This window comes from Rhynchophorus ferrugineus, unplaced genomic scaffold (assembly GCF_030347505.1).
Source record: "Rhynchophorus ferrugineus isolate W39M unplaced genomic scaffold, kcgeb_rfMv2 rfM3, whole genome shotgun sequence".
In the NCBI taxonomy this organism is placed as follows: domain Eukaryota; kingdom Metazoa; phylum Arthropoda; class Insecta; order Coleoptera; family Curculionidae; genus Rhynchophorus; species Rhynchophorus ferrugineus.
In genome coordinates, this window is record NW_027472582.1 from 64,004,143 (window position 1) to 64,020,441 (window position 16,299).

General features: G+C 30.8%; 1 protein-coding gene across 4 annotated transcripts in view; it reads left to right on the top strand.

The window, feature by feature from the left end:
- Positions 1-16,299, top strand: part of Nep2 (M13 family metallopeptidase neprilysin 2) — a 91,765-nt gene that overhangs the window by 54,967 nt on the left and 20,499 nt on the right. For all 4 annotated transcript variants that reach the window (XM_076398841.1, XM_076398842.1, XM_076398839.1 and 1 more), the window contains exons 2-5: positions 1,326-1,462; positions 11,316-11,436; positions 11,685-11,804; positions 11,868-12,004. In XM_076398841.1, the coding sequence (XP_076254956.1) occupies positions 1,326-1,462; positions 11,316-11,436; positions 11,685-11,804; positions 11,868-12,004 (515 nt within the window). The remainder of the gene's footprint in view (positions 1-1,325; positions 1,463-11,315; positions 11,437-11,684; positions 11,805-11,867; positions 12,005-16,299) is intronic.

Sequence of the window (16,299 nt, forward strand, 5' to 3'; positions counted from 1 at the left end):
CGCAATCGTTCCATATAACAATACCGCTAAGTATCTCGGAATGAATCTTCATGCAAAACTTTGCTGAAAGGAACATGTCAAAAAGAAAAGGAAAGAACCGGAGTTAAAATATAGAGAAATCACAATTATCAGTACATAATAAGTTGCTATTATAACAAGTACTGAAACGTGTGTGGACAGGTGGCATTCAGTTTTTCCACTAAAAAAAGTGTAAATACAATACAAATTTTTCAGAACAAAGTCCTGAGAAGTATTGTAGGTGCGCCCAGATATTACAGAACTGAGTACTTACACTGAGTCTTTCAGATGCCGACTGTCATTCAGGAAATCAAAAAAAAGTATATATATATATATATATATATATATATATATATATATATATATATATATATATATATATATAAAAGTTATCCTAAAAACAAATTATAGGTTAGTCGGCAACGACTAGTAATAATGTCACAAATAAAATTAAAAATAAAATAATTTACACGGAAACAGTGTTGTGAACATGCAACAAGATCTACCATATTACATGTACATTACATATTACATGGTGTTCTAGCCCCTGCCTAATAGAGTGAATGGATAAAACAACATATCTCGTTCGTAAAAGAATTCGATAAGGAAGACGATCAAGGGCAATAACTACGTCATTGAGAACCAACAACACAATAACCCGATGAATGATAAAACATTCTTGAAGACCCCACACTAGTTTAGAGTGATGATAACTCTTAATTAAACAGGTTTTATATTAATGAAAACAGGAAGAATATTTATTATAAAATGTTTTGGATAAAATACTAATTTTGATTTTTCACACATGATTTCATTTTAAATGGAACACTTGAAATATTTACTTAATTCAATTATCTGGCATATCGGCTTAACAATTTTTTGGAAATCGATACCTCATACATGTTTATAGATTAAAATAACAATTGCGATAAGATATTTCACTCCCACAACTGTATTTATTAAATTAAAATTCGATGGATCAATATAAAACTCATTAATATAATTTGAGATCAGATTTCGCTGGTTTCAAAACTCTGGATGGAGCAGAACACGAATAAAATCATTGCAATATATTCACTGATGCTTAGATTCCACCTATTTTTCTTTAAGTTTATTTTTTATCGAGATATGAATGATTTCACACCAAAACAAGAACTCAATAAAATATTCTACTTTTGTAAACACCATTTCAGATTAAGACAAATACGATATTGGTAATAAACAAGTCAAAGTGCGCCTGGTGTCAAGTTTATTGTGTATTCAATAATTATTAATTACTTAAAACTGATATATAAATTTTGTTACAGAAATCCGACATGGTGGAAGAGGCGAACCAGCATGGAACGGTGTCTGACACTCATTACGATTGTAGTTTTTATCATAGGAATCTCACTAATTGTAGCATTGGCCAGTGTGCTATACAATAGGAATAAGGAAGTAGCCAGTAAGTATACCTCAAATAATTCGTTAGTTTTAATTATCAACATATTAACAGTCATAATAAATATAATATTTCGTGAAAAAAAATCGACACGTGTGTTAATTTGTTGCATTAAACATTGAGCAACACTCATTTCGCTAATAATCTTCTCAATCAGCTTAAAATCACGTATTGAATGACCACCGTGATGGTTGGGGAGCAATAATATAATTATAATATTATAATGTTATATACGGAAAAATTGCAGTTGAAGCAAAAATTTGGCTTGATGCCGAGTTTCCGGATACTGCCCCGTGAAAATTAACCATCAAGGATTGATATACTAAGTTTAGATGTGGTGAAATGAGCACCCAAGTCGGTGAACGCAGTAGATGCCCAAAAGAGGTTGTCACATGATCCACAAAATGATTTTGAATGAGCATAAATTGAAACTGAATGAAATAGCAGACACTCTAAAAATATCAACTGAACGTGTACATCATATCAATCACGAATATTTGGGTATGAGAAAGCTCTTTGTAAAGTGGGTGTCGCGTTAGCTCACTTTTGACAAAAAACAACGACGAGTTGATGATTCTGAGCAGTGTTTGAATATGATCAAGCGTAATAAACCCAATTTCGTCGATATGTGACAATGGATGAATCATCATCATTTCACTCCGAAGTCCAATCGACAGTCATCGGGATGGACTGCACACGATGAACCTGCTCCAAAACGTGGGAAAACACAATAGTCGAGTGGCAAGGTTACGACATCTGTATTTTGGGATGCGCATGGAATAATTTTCATTGACTACCTTGAAAAAGAAGGACCATCAACAGCGACTATTACAAACGACCGAATTTGAAGAAAAAAAGGTACTGCTTCACCAAGACAATGCACCATGTCACAAGTCAGTGATAACGATGGTAAAAATCTATGAATTGGACTTTGAATTGCTTCCTCATCCACCGTATTCTCCAGATTTGGCCCCAGCGACTATTTCCTGTTCTCAAATCTCAAAAGAATGCTCGCTAGGAAGAAATTTTCGTCGAATGAAGAGGTGACCGATGAAACTGAGGCCTATTTTGAAACAAAGGAAAAATCGTACTACAATAAGGTGTCAAAAAGTTGGAACGTTGCTATAATCAATGTATCACCCTTAAAGGGAAGTATGTTGAATAAAAGAACTAATTTGGCCAAAAAGAATGTCTTACTATGGTAAGCCGGGAACTTTTCAATTGACCTGTTATTTACAGCAATAAATTATTTATATTTTGACGAAAATTTAAACAACAAATTATTAAATAAAATCAATTCAGCACTCTAAGCATAACGATCTTTGCATTTTTCAAATGTGTAAGTTTTTCAAGCTCAAAAATACATGAAAATGTGCAGATGTGGATGACGATAATCATCTTGAAAATAATTAATAAGGTCTTATATATAAGTTAAGTCATATATAAAAGTTAAGTTGGTTTTTCAAGAATTTCTTTTTAAAATCAATATATACACCCAATATCAATGTTCAATCAATCAATGGCAATGTTCAATGCCACGAAAATATGCAATTATAACAAAATATGTACAGCCATCTTATGACTATTCTAGAATATATTCGAATCAGTATTATTGTTTATAAAAATAATTAATAAAATATTTCATTCGACGAGAATTTCCTCCCAGCGAGCATTCTTTTGAGATCTGAGAACAGGAAATAGTCGCTGGCGGCCAGATCTGGAGAATACGGTGGATGAAGAAGCAATTCGAAGCCTAATTCATGGATTTTTGACATCGTTTCATTGAATTGTGACATGGTGCATTGTCTTGGTGAAGCAGCAGTTTCATTTTCTTCAAATGCGGCCGTTTTTCAGCGATTTCGTCCTTCAAACGGTCCAATAATTCTACGTAATAGTCGCTGTTGATGGTCCTTCCTTTTTCAAGGTAGTCAATGAAAATTATTTCATGCGCATCCCAAAATACAAACGCCATTACCTTCCCGGCCAACTGTTGCGTTTTACCACGCTTTTGGTCCACTCGGATGACTGTTGATTGGACTTCGGAGTGAAATGATGGAGCCATGTTTCAGCCATTGTCACATATCGATGCAAAAATACGGGGTTTATTACGCTTGATCATCTTCAAACACTGCTCCTAATCATCAACTCGTCGTCGTTTTTGGTCAAAAGTGATCTCGCCGGGCACCCACTTTGCACAGAGCTTTCTTATACCCAAATATTCGTATTATTACATTAATGTATGATGTACACGTTCAGTTGATATCTTTTATAATGTGATGTACTTGAGTTGAGTATTTTTTATGATGCCATAGTAAAAATAGAATGACGAAACATGTCTGCTATACAGTTTGTGAAGAAAATGAAGATAATTTGGCTCTGAAGAAATAGTGGCTCTTCCTTTGTCAAATTGTTCGATGGGCTATCACTTGTTTAAAACTACATCATAACAGGAAAATCACTAACTGGAATGCTGAGGCTGTTACTGTTGAAGATCATCGAGAGGAATTAAATAAAACGTAAAAATCCTAAATAAGAACTATTTGAATAGCTGTTCCAAGATTTAATTTAAATTCCACATTTCAGCATTATTTGAAATTGATTATTAATATTCCGTTAAGACAAGATATGAATAAACTATATGGGCGTTAAAAATATTCACTAAATCTACATCATCGAAGGCTTAATCGAGATTTTTTATGAGGATTCCACGAGATATTATAGCTTCTTACAATGAGATTAAAAACTTCTTAGTATTTTCTGCCACTTGAAAAAAAAATACAGCGTTCATTGACCGAAACCTGCTATACGCACATCATGTGTATATTAATTTTTTCTTAATAGTAATTAATTCGAACCTACGGATTAATTATTTTTATACTAGTATGATAAAATTACTTCTGTATGAAGTACCCACCAATAAGCAGGAAACGTTGCGTCATTATTAATATACGTGATTGTATAGAATATGAAACACATTGTTCAGAATTGATAGGTTCTTCAAAAATATAGCTCTAGTCGTTTATATTTTGGGATTATTGTTGAGGTCATAAATAAAAAACATGACATGGTGATAATATTTTCGTTGGTTTATAAGACAGGAAATTCATTTTCAGGAATATTTTCTAAACAAATATTTATTGTTAAACATGGTGTACATTACGATTTTTTAAAATTTACACTATAACTACCCATAAAGTGGAATGGTAAAATAAAAATAAACAACTAACATACACAATTTTAACAAATAGCTTCGGAGATAATAAGGTTTTAAGTCACCATTTCCTTTTAGAACTGCTAAAGTTCCTCGAGAAATAGATTCTCAAAATATCTGAATAGTTTATAGTAGAATGTTTCAATTCCAAAACATCATTATTCTGCTCTAAAACTCCTCATATAAATTTAATTATGTTTAGGTCTGGCGATTCTGATGGCCAGACAAAATGTTTGAATATCATTAGATAGAATATCAGTCAATTGATGCTTGTCAGATCAAGACTGAATATTTTCAGCGGTATATACGGGCGCTTAATCAAACTGGGTGGTAATGTTTCCCAATAATATGCCAATCATAATAAGAAATTCATCATTCAGGATGTCGAGATATTCATTCACACTATTCCGGCTAGTGATATGAATAAGAGGACTAGCAGAAGACGATATTGCTGTCCAAATCATAACGAAATTTCCCCCATGCTTGGCTCTAGGAAGCAAGAAGTCAAAATCACAGGGATCTTTTAAGATTCGACATACGTAATCTCGACCACTTGTGAATGATTCGTCGGATCATGCCACATTCTTCCAATCATCAAATGTGCAGGTTTTATGATTGTTACACCACTTGTATCGCAGCTTAGCGTTGGCTTTAATAATGAAGGGTTCCGCAACCGCAACCCTTCGAAGAATGTTAGCTGTAATAGTCAATTGAGTGTTGAATTCTGCTGTCGATTTTACCGTGGTGGTTTTTTGTTGTCTGGTTACAATGCTTTTTAATGTTCATCTATCTGATTTTTCACAGCTTTTCCAAAATATGATCAAGCCTCTTGCCATTTTTCCCGAATATCTAATATGACAGCTATACAATTTCTTCTGATATCACTTTGAGCTTGTAAATCATTAAGTTCGAAGCCAATGCTTTTAAATACCATCGTGACCAAAATTTAATAAGTCCTAAAGAGCGCGATGCCGTTCTTTATGAATTAATTCTGCATAGCAAAAAGGAATCATTTAATTTGCCTTATTACGAGAGATCTATATTATTATTATTAGGCAGATATAGAGTAATGATTTATTAATTAGATATTGATTTCGTCACCATCCTAGGACGATGATCTGCGTAACACAGAAGAAACTGCTTCGACTAGCTGCCGAAGCGAATGATAAAAATATAAATATGTTTTAAAATTTATATATCATTGAATACTCTAAATAAAACATTAAATCTAATCCATATTTGTATAATTTTCATATAAGTATGATTATTCAAAGTTAAATAAAATACCTATATCATATTTTCTATTTCATTACAACAGCATAGTTCGTTCACAATCTATGACTAAGCCAAAACCGAAAAAAGAATAAAAACAAAGCGTAATTTCGATGCAAATATGTAAAAATGCTAAAGCTGTAGGATAAACAATAACAAATGACGATCGGAATTCAACGAAAACCTTTTAATATTCCATCGATTCCTCATCGTGTCAAAGAGACAAACCCACCTACGAGCCATGTTGCGCGAAATGAAAACAGAAATGCGGGCGTTGCAACTGAATTCTTCGATTACATTGAACTTGAACTTTCAAGAAACCAGGTTATTCCTCTTGCGGCTTACAAAACACGAGCCGAAATCAATAAAACGAATAGTAAAATGTGAAAATCGACGTTATCTCCACCGAGTTGGTTTACATTAGCGGGACGTGAGTGGAATTCGGTTAACTAAAGAACAAAATATATTAGAGCGTTTTAGCAAATTGTTTTGGAAATAATAAATGGCGTGACGAAACGTAAACTGAATTCTAACATGTTTAAATTACTTATTATTTCGATCCTTATTTGTCTAAATGAATATTATGGGTTTATTAATTTCTATTTCCTTTAATATATTGACACATTTCATTACCAGATAGCATCTGGTTTAGTTGGAACTACTAACGTTTGAAAGGATTTACGTTATTAAAGGATGAAAAGATTATCAGAAGTTTCAGTTTGTGTTTGAAGATTTAACAGACATCAAAGTGATTCAAGATGGTGTCAAATAAATTGTGAGGAAAATATTTGAAAGTCCTTTAAAAGTATATGAAATCTTGCTATAATAAAATAATACATAAACAATTTTTACATGAAACTATTTTGGCTACTGTAGATAAAAACAGAATCAAATCAATATCACTGGCGTTAAAATTGAGACAGAAATTACGAAATAATTATACGACAATTTATTACATACTATAAACTGGGGTGATACTATAAGGAAATATTTTGCGCCACTAGAGAAAAAAATATAAAAACATTGACAGAGAAAAATTATACAAAATAGCTTTTCTTTTCTCAGATGTTGTAGAAGAAGTTGGGCAATTTGTTGTGTTTAGTTATGAATGAGAAATATTCCCAGGTGAAATAATCAGCTTCACGGGCGAACAGGTGCCAACTAAGGCAATGCAAAAATCATTGAAAGCGCGGAAATGGCCCCAAAAGCTAAACCAAATGGCCCACTCCGGTGACGACGTATTAGGATTCTTAAAACCGCCTGTTCAGGTATCTGAGTGGGGATTCTTCAATGTTCCGGAGTTAAAAGCCTTAGCTGTATTACTCATTTACTGTTTCTTAAATTAGAAATTAGAAAATACTGTTTTTGTAGCATTTTGTATTTTTTTACATCTTAGTTTTTGACTAATATATAAATAAAAAAATGCTTATGTATATAATAAGTCCAAGTAATGCAATGTTACCAATGTAGTTACATTGCTCCATAGAATAACACAGCGTTAGTTACACACCTTTGAATTTAATGGAGCAAAGTTATCCTTCCAATTGATATGGTTTCCACTTTTCAATATATAAAATAATTAATAATTAAATTAAAAATATATTTTAAAGTCTCCTTTTACCAACTATGGATTTATCTGGACTGTACCTACAGTTTAACGTGGACTCCGAACCACGGTCCTCAGCATTAAACCTACCGACTGGCCAGTGACCAACTTTAGAAATCATCCCAGAAGACATCCGGTCTTACCCAGCCTTCTTACTGGCGTGACTGGGATCATTTTCCTTGTCCGATTTTACATTCTTGCCTAGGACAATCACAAATTTTAAAAAATCATAAACATAAATTTACGACCATGCCCCAGCAGGATTCGAACCCGCGGTTATCGCAACAGTAGGAGGACCGTCCTTTACCACTACGCCACCAACCACCATTATAAAATTTATGATATAAAAATAAAAATACCTGGAGGACTTATTTAAATTTATTTTTCAAAATTCAGTTTTACGACCTTCTCCTCACCATCTAGTACAATTCTGGAATTATATTAATTTTTCTTCAAGTTCTTCTATGGCATTTTATATTATTTATCCCAAAAGTGGTGGAGCAAAGTAAATCCCGTTTACGATATCTTGTACATTATTTTATCAGTTGCGAACTTAAAAATATATTACGGAATATCATTGTAAACAGTAACTGATTATTTAAAAAATATCATCATGAGCATCTTCCGTGGTTTGTTTCATTTCACTCCTCATATTTCGTGCATCTATACTGCAAAAAGAATAACATAAAATAGAAAAAAAATACAAATAATTTACAAAAAATACAAAAAGAATAACATAAAATAGAAAAAATACAAATAATGTACATTGTAAAAAGGTGTAAGTTTCCTGTCAATTATAAGGACAGTATTGTGATGATTGTTAAACTTCTTCAGGTATTATACGATGGTAGCTGTGTATATAGTATTATATATGCTGATGCAGGTGTTAAAGCTTCTAGTATACTTCATTATACAGTTGGCATTGCAGCACTCATATAGCTTGAGAATGTATGAAGCACAAAACCAAAGTATTGGCCACTGACGACTGACTGTATTGACAATTATTATAAATCTCAACCGAGTTAGCGCAAGTTTAAGAATTCAATTACTTGGTATCAGTAATGCAGGAGAAGAAAGTGTCATCAACCACTGAAGTAATAAGCCGAATCTGCTAAGCTCCAGGAGTTTTTGATCCTCTAAGATTATACGCGTGGAAAAGATAAATCATTACAGTCAGGACTAAAATCTACCTCTTTACAGTGCTTATCTTTCCACTATTTCTGACACCGAAAAGTCTATGGATATTTCGTTATTTGTCGATATTTTTTAAAAAATATCCTTATATCTATATATCGGAGAGAAAAATATATCGACATGTTTAAAAAAAATTAAAACAGTGAAATATTGGTTTAAAAAAATACCATAAAAAGACCAAAAAAATGCACCAAACCAACATTTATTAAAAATTATATTTAATTTATTTTGAAAAAATATTGAAAAATATCGCCTTAAAAAATGTCGATATATCCATATAATCGATATTTTTTCTGCATCCCTAACTTCGACACTGCTACAGTCAGACATATATCTTTGATATCTTTCAAATGCGATGTTTAAGACAAATTCTATATATTTATATGTGGAATCAAATTATAAATGAACTGACATATTTATTTCTGATTTTAAAAAATGTTAAACTATTCATAAGAAATGAGTAAAAATATATAAATATAATATAAAATAAACAAATTATAAACATAAAACAACGACTTGTACGGTAAAGATTGATCAAACCTACAAATTACTTAATAAGAAATTTAATACTTTAGCTTCAGCTTAGTGGCATCATTTTGAAAAGAAAGTAATTGTCTTATTGGGTATTCAGCTCGCGGAAACAACAGAGGATTTGCATAGATATCTATTAGGCTAGTATTAGTGATTTATTTAAATGGGCTGGAAGACGTACCCATCATAATAATGACTTATGCAGTGAATATTTTAATGTTACTCCGACAGGAGTGAAAGAAAATATTTACCGTAGAATTTCTAACTCTACATTAGAAATATGCGTTCTATGCAATTAGAATTTTTTATGAATTGTAAAGATTCCTCTTCATATGCTACTGCAGGTTTTCTAGAAAAATGAAAATACATTAAAACATCTGTATGTTTTGCCATACACCAATTACAAGACCATTTTCAGAATTCACATCTCAAATATACCAATTAGTGTATATAACTTTGAACCTCAAAGAGTTCCTCAAATCATTTTATATACATTTACTGAAACTCTATTTCTCTATCTACCCCTCCATATGATATTTTAATGTATATACTCTTTCTTAAAAAGATATTATACCAATAGTAACAACGAAACCCTCTTTTTTATGTTTTAATATATAATTGCGCGCCAAAACGCTCGCTGGTATCATATGACGTCAATGTATAGTTGGTAAACAATGAAAGCGGACACGTAAATAGCAAAATCATTTATTTTGCGTATAAATTATGAATTCTACAATGTACAAGTGGTCCTGTACAATCATAGATAAGACGATCAAACGATGAAACATTCACAAATTGTCTAAATGTGCACCGAACAAAGTGACGTTTACATCCTAAACTTGTTAAAAAACATCGATATCTCTATAAAATCGATGAATAGACGTATTCTATATTTTTATGAATTTAGAAAGAAAACAAAGTTTTTCAACAAAATGATATATTTTCAGGATCAAGGACCGTCAGGATATTAAGTTATACGTTTTTTAATAACAATATATGCATATATCGATATTTTTGGGACCCCAAATATCCATACAGCTTCTGTCCAGTTATATATTATGTCCAAATATGAAAATAAATGCACTTTTATAAATCCCTTAATCTTATTTTATTACATAATTACAATATATTTGTGATTGTTAATTTCTGTCATCAACCCAATTGTCCCACTTCCCTCTGATTCCAAATAAACTCGAAACTTACCATAATCCGTAAGATATATCTGTAGATTCTATAAAGCTTTGAAGCTGATCGGTGCTATATATATTTATCTATCTTAATGCTATGTTTGTAATTATATTATTCTTAATTGACTTATTTTATTCATCTAGTTTCTATAACTTTTTGTTATTTTATTCCGATTTTCCTTCTGCTTATGATGCTCTGATTGTTATGTTTTATAATATTTACAGTTCTTTACTCTATTTTAGCATTTATTTTTTGTTGTGCATCTGTTTTTTTTTATTAACTAGTTTTGAACTTGTTTTATTTTCCTTATAAGTGTACATATTGATCAAAATATTAACAATTTAAGTCTTATAACAACAACCGAGATAAACACATACACAATAAATGCTTCTCAAATATATATCAGCGTCTATTATGTTCTGCGTCTCCAATTTTTTTAATTGAAGATAAAAATATAATTAAAATCCGCTCAGTGCACTTTTCACGTTCTCACGAGATGAAAGTATACTTCTAGTATTTCGGAAACAAGCGCTGATTCAGCTGTAATTCAATATTTGAAATTATCTACGTTCACTTCAAAAACGTATTAAATTTTCCTCTAAAGAGAATTATGTTGTTTGCTTCATTTTTGAAAGTAACAGCGTGTAAGAAAATTATTGCATTATTACATCGGCTTGATGGTTTTAGTTGAAAGTACTTTTATGCAATGAAAATCATTTAGGTCACCAACTGGATAAAAAATTCGCTGTCATAATTAAAATCACTGTAAAACCAGAGGTAGATCCTCTGTTTTATTTATTTTAAACCATAATAAATAATTTGTTGACAATAATAATTCATGTTTCATTTTTCAGATTCACAGTTTACTGCTGAGGCTCTTCATGGACAGAAAACATTTGTTATAACGGCACCAGATGAAGAATCTTCCAACCCAAAGTTATGTTTAAGCGCTGGATGTATACACACAGCCTCCAAGTAAGAAATTAAAATCATATTATAATAAAATGTTATCTAAAAACAATGTTTATGTCATAAGTCTATTTCTCTTGTTACATCATAACTAAATATAAAAATTAATTGATTTTTTTGGAGAAATTAAAAAAAAGTTTTTCATTTCTGACGTACCAAGCTCAGTAAAATTTCATTCTTCTTTAGTAGTTTTTTGTTTTGATTGTTACTACAACTATTAGTTATCAGAAATAACAAATATTGTCTTGCTACAGAGTATTGGAATACATGGACCAATCAGTAGATCCCTGCGATGACTTCTATCAGTTTACCTGCGGAAATTTCCTTAAGAAAACAAACATTCCAGACGACAAGTCTTCTGTTACATCTTTCAGGTAAGATTAACCACAGTAATTATTACAACAGCACATATATCTAAGTGAATCGATTTCTTACAGTATTATTAATGATAATCTCCAAGAGCAATTGAGATCAATGATTGAAGAACCAATTCAACCTAATGAACCCAAACCCTTCCAGCTTACAAAGAAACTGTACAGAGCCTGCATGAACAAAACCCTTATAGAAGAAGAAGGTAAGACTAACCAATTTATGAGAACACTAAATAAATATAAAATAGTTTCTAATAGATGACATTTTTTCATGTTTACTAATGTTTTGATGAATACAATTGTTGTTATGTTAAAATGTTATATCTTGACAAATACACATAAATTGTGTTGCTAAATAGGAGCAGAAAGAAAACAGATTCAACATGCATCTTTCTGGATGAAGATCAAGTCAAGTCATCAAAAGACGAGAATTTATTAGACTACCACTAAATGACACACTATACGCTATATAGAAACGTGTTAGGAAGACATATCGGTTATGGTGAATGAAAAAAAGAGAATATCATATGATTTTATTGGAAGAAGTGAAAAAAAATTGAATGTTTTAAGTATTCCTTAAAAGACAAAGGGAGAAATCGGTTTTATGTTGAACTACCATTATTCCATAATTAATCGCATTTAATAAAAAATTGGAACAAATATCTATGGTATATAGTAAGAGAATATATGAACCAAGAAAGTTTTTGTTCAAAAAAGCTAGACTACGTGTTTCTAAAATGATTAAAGACATATGGGAGTGCCTCATGATGGAGTCCTGCTCACTCTAATTAGTTACGGCCAATAGTTCAAAACTGATCTATATTACTACATCCAGTCTCAAGAAGTATTCAAAAAAATATATGAAAAATACAACGGCTTCAAAATATTAGGTATTGAATGAATCAATATTATTCTAAAACATTATATTTAAATAACTGAAACAATAGTAACTGAAAACATTTATTAGCAGCAATAAGAAGTGGATGAGAACAGGTTGTAAATTAATGAGTTGTTTTTAATTTTCAACTGTCCAAGCTGATATAGGCTTGAAAAAAGGCTTTTTAAAGGCACTTTGTATAGTTTTTCGTCCATAAATCTAAGAAGAAGAAATAACAGTTCTACAGTTATGAAACACATTAATTAGTTTTTATTTTATTTATTAATTTTTATGGGTTATCTTAAACAATGCAAACTTAAATATAGTTTATTTTATAATTGTAAACAATAACAATTTTTAAAAAAATCAGCAAATATAATAACTGGAGAAAAATATTGAATGAAAGGCATATACCAATATATAGATATTATATTGTACAAAAATTTAATAATTTTACTTATAATAATTGAAGTAACTAACTGAATTCTTATAAGTTGCAATATTTCATTGATTCATATTTTGTCGATATCATAAATCTTGATGATAAAATGACAAGCATAATAATAACCTACAATATATGAAGGAAGTGTAAAATTATTGTGTCCTATAACGATTTTCCTTTCTCCCGTGTCATTAATACTTCAAAACAATTTTACACGCTCGGTAAACCATGGTCTTTTATCGAAATACTTGTTGCAATTGGAGTAATAACTACACTGCAATAACAACAAAAAACAATTATAACATTGTGATAAAAAGTTTTATTTTCAATTAGCAGAACTAACTGACCGTGACATCGATTTTTATATAACGTACACCCGGTGGTTTATTTCTGATGAATAAAATATGAAACTTTCAAATGAATTAGATTGACATTTATTGACAGAAGCACATATAACTTTCTATACTTGCAATGTTACTAGAACTGTTAATTTATTTTAAAGAATATACATATAGGATGTAAATTATTACTTAGGATTCTTTTGAAACTATTATACCGTATACTGATATATTAATATTATCAGGTCTATAAATTATTTTTAAAGGATTTACTACAAATTCATCAGGTACATTTGTAGCCAACCTCATATTGAAACCTTACTTTTCAAAGTTTTGTCGGTGCATTAAAAAAGTCTGAAACTGTTTTCTTTATTTTATTTATTTATTTTGCCGGAAAATTTTATTTGTCTACTTCAATTTGAAGCAAATGGCGGCTGAAGGTCATCCAATACTGTGTGAAGCTTATGGTAATCATAATACATCGATTGTGAATATTTAAATTCTGGTTTCGACGTTTTAAGACGGATATTTAAGAGCATTAGTGGATACAATTGATGCGTATGAGCCAAGTACTACGCGAAAACCGGTCGGAATACGGACAAAAAAAACAACAATGTTTTGATCACTACTACTACAAGACTTAATTTTAAGAATATAAAAATATATCAATATATCGACCATATATTTTTAAAAATATCTATATATTAATAATTATAACGATAGATTAACATTAACATTTATACAAAAAGAGACAAAAAGCAATTTTTAAATATCTTAATAGTCATAACCAATTATAACGGTTTTGAAATTTTACCATTTTAAGGCTATGTATGCTGGACAAAATGTTTTTTACAAAATATTTTCGAATAATTTTATGGTACGCTTGCTGTTATACTGACACATCAAAAAGGAACTGAAAAATTTCAGCATTAGTAAAAGCACTTTTTACTCTAACGCCTACCTAAATCAGCATGTGCTGGTACAAAATAACAAATTAGAATTTTTTGATGTTGGAAAAGCCTCAAAAACGAATAATTTCGGTATGAGGTTTTTATGGTAAACTAACATCCTTTATCATTCTTATATTAGCTAGAAATACACCAATTTACAACAACTCAAGTTGTGAAATAGCAATCATCGTTAGAAGTACTGTCTATTCATTTTAGCAAAACCTAATTCATTACTTAGTTGCAAGGGAAACATACAGAACTGACACTCAATAATGTTTGTGTTAATTTAATAAATTTAGGCATAAGAGCAGCACCTAAGAGTATGTCACGAAAATCACGAAACAATTATATTAATTTTATGCCTGTTGTATATTTAAATAAATTTGTCACTACCATTCTGTCATCAAAATATATTCGCAATTAACCACGTAAACCGACTGCCTTTAAAATATCGTTTCATCGTTATCGTTCAATTCAAAAATAATACTTCTTCCTAGAATAGTACACCAGCCAATTGTTTACATGTTATTTTTAAGTGCAATGGCTTTGCACACTAATTGTTGCAAACTACTTTGCTGCATCAGAACATTTTCTCTGAAGGTTTATCTTTTTATTGACGAATGTATTTCTGAAAATGCTAATATACTCAGTGTGGAGAGCCACAACGAGGCCTTTGAGGAAATGGATATCCCTTCAGCAAGTGGGCGATATGCTTTTCGATGTATTGTAGGTATTCTATATTATGTAAAGGTAAATGTGGTTATAGTGACCGCCAGTTTAAATGGCGTCTTTGGCCATGAGATCAAACATTTAGTTGCCTTATAGTTAAGAATAGAGGCATGAAAAATTATCTTACTTGGTCTACATTCTTGAAGGACATTTATGATTAACGAATAACCATACTAGTGATTGAATTACACTCAACACACTAGAGAAACCCAAGCAGACTTTCAGGTGATATTCAAGAGATTTTCATATGGAAAACAGCTCAAACAGCAACTAAAAATTGTGGTGTGTTTGGAAGACTGAATGTTAGAGAAGTACCTGCAGTAGCTACACCAAGAACCATCTCACTAGTCTATCAGTGTATAGGATTTGGGTAGCAGTATAAGCCGATTGAATTTTAATTTCCTAAAATACCGTATGATATCCTATTTAGTTTATGCAAGAAGTATACAGAATAAATTGCAAAAACTATATGCAAGGAATAGATTACGAAATATGATATGTAATGGTGAGGGATGTAGAAGGGTAATTTTGCTATGGGGAAAGGTCTAAAGGTGCTTATATTGAGACAATTTTTTTATACAGTATTATCAGATTTTCGACTTAATCCCTATTCTTTTAAAACCACTTTAGAAATATATATATATATATATATATATATATATATATATATATATATATATATATATATATATATTAAACATTACATAATTGCTTCGTCAGAACATTAAAAACAGCCCTTATAGCAGTATTTCTGTTCAGCAGCGTATTACAAATTTAATTCAAAAAATCTCATCAATCTCAAATCTCATTTAAAATGGTAATATCGAAATGTAAACGAAACAAATCGATTCCCGTTGTGCCGCTCACATAAATAAAGTTCATTGTTTTTATTTACTAGCAACCGCATGTGTCGTAGATGTGTTAGTAAATTGAGCACCTCCAGATAAGCGAGTACACACAAAATATGGGCGTAAAATGAAATCGCTTTAGGAATTTTAATATTACACGATAGATTCCTCGCTAGGAATATTGATGCAATGTACGTGATATGCCTTAAGTTACGCAGATTTCATACAATGCAATTCGCAAGGAATTAAACGTTCCCCATGTATTTTCTTTGTACTATTTTTATCGTATTTTACCGTTGTTTGACCAACACTAG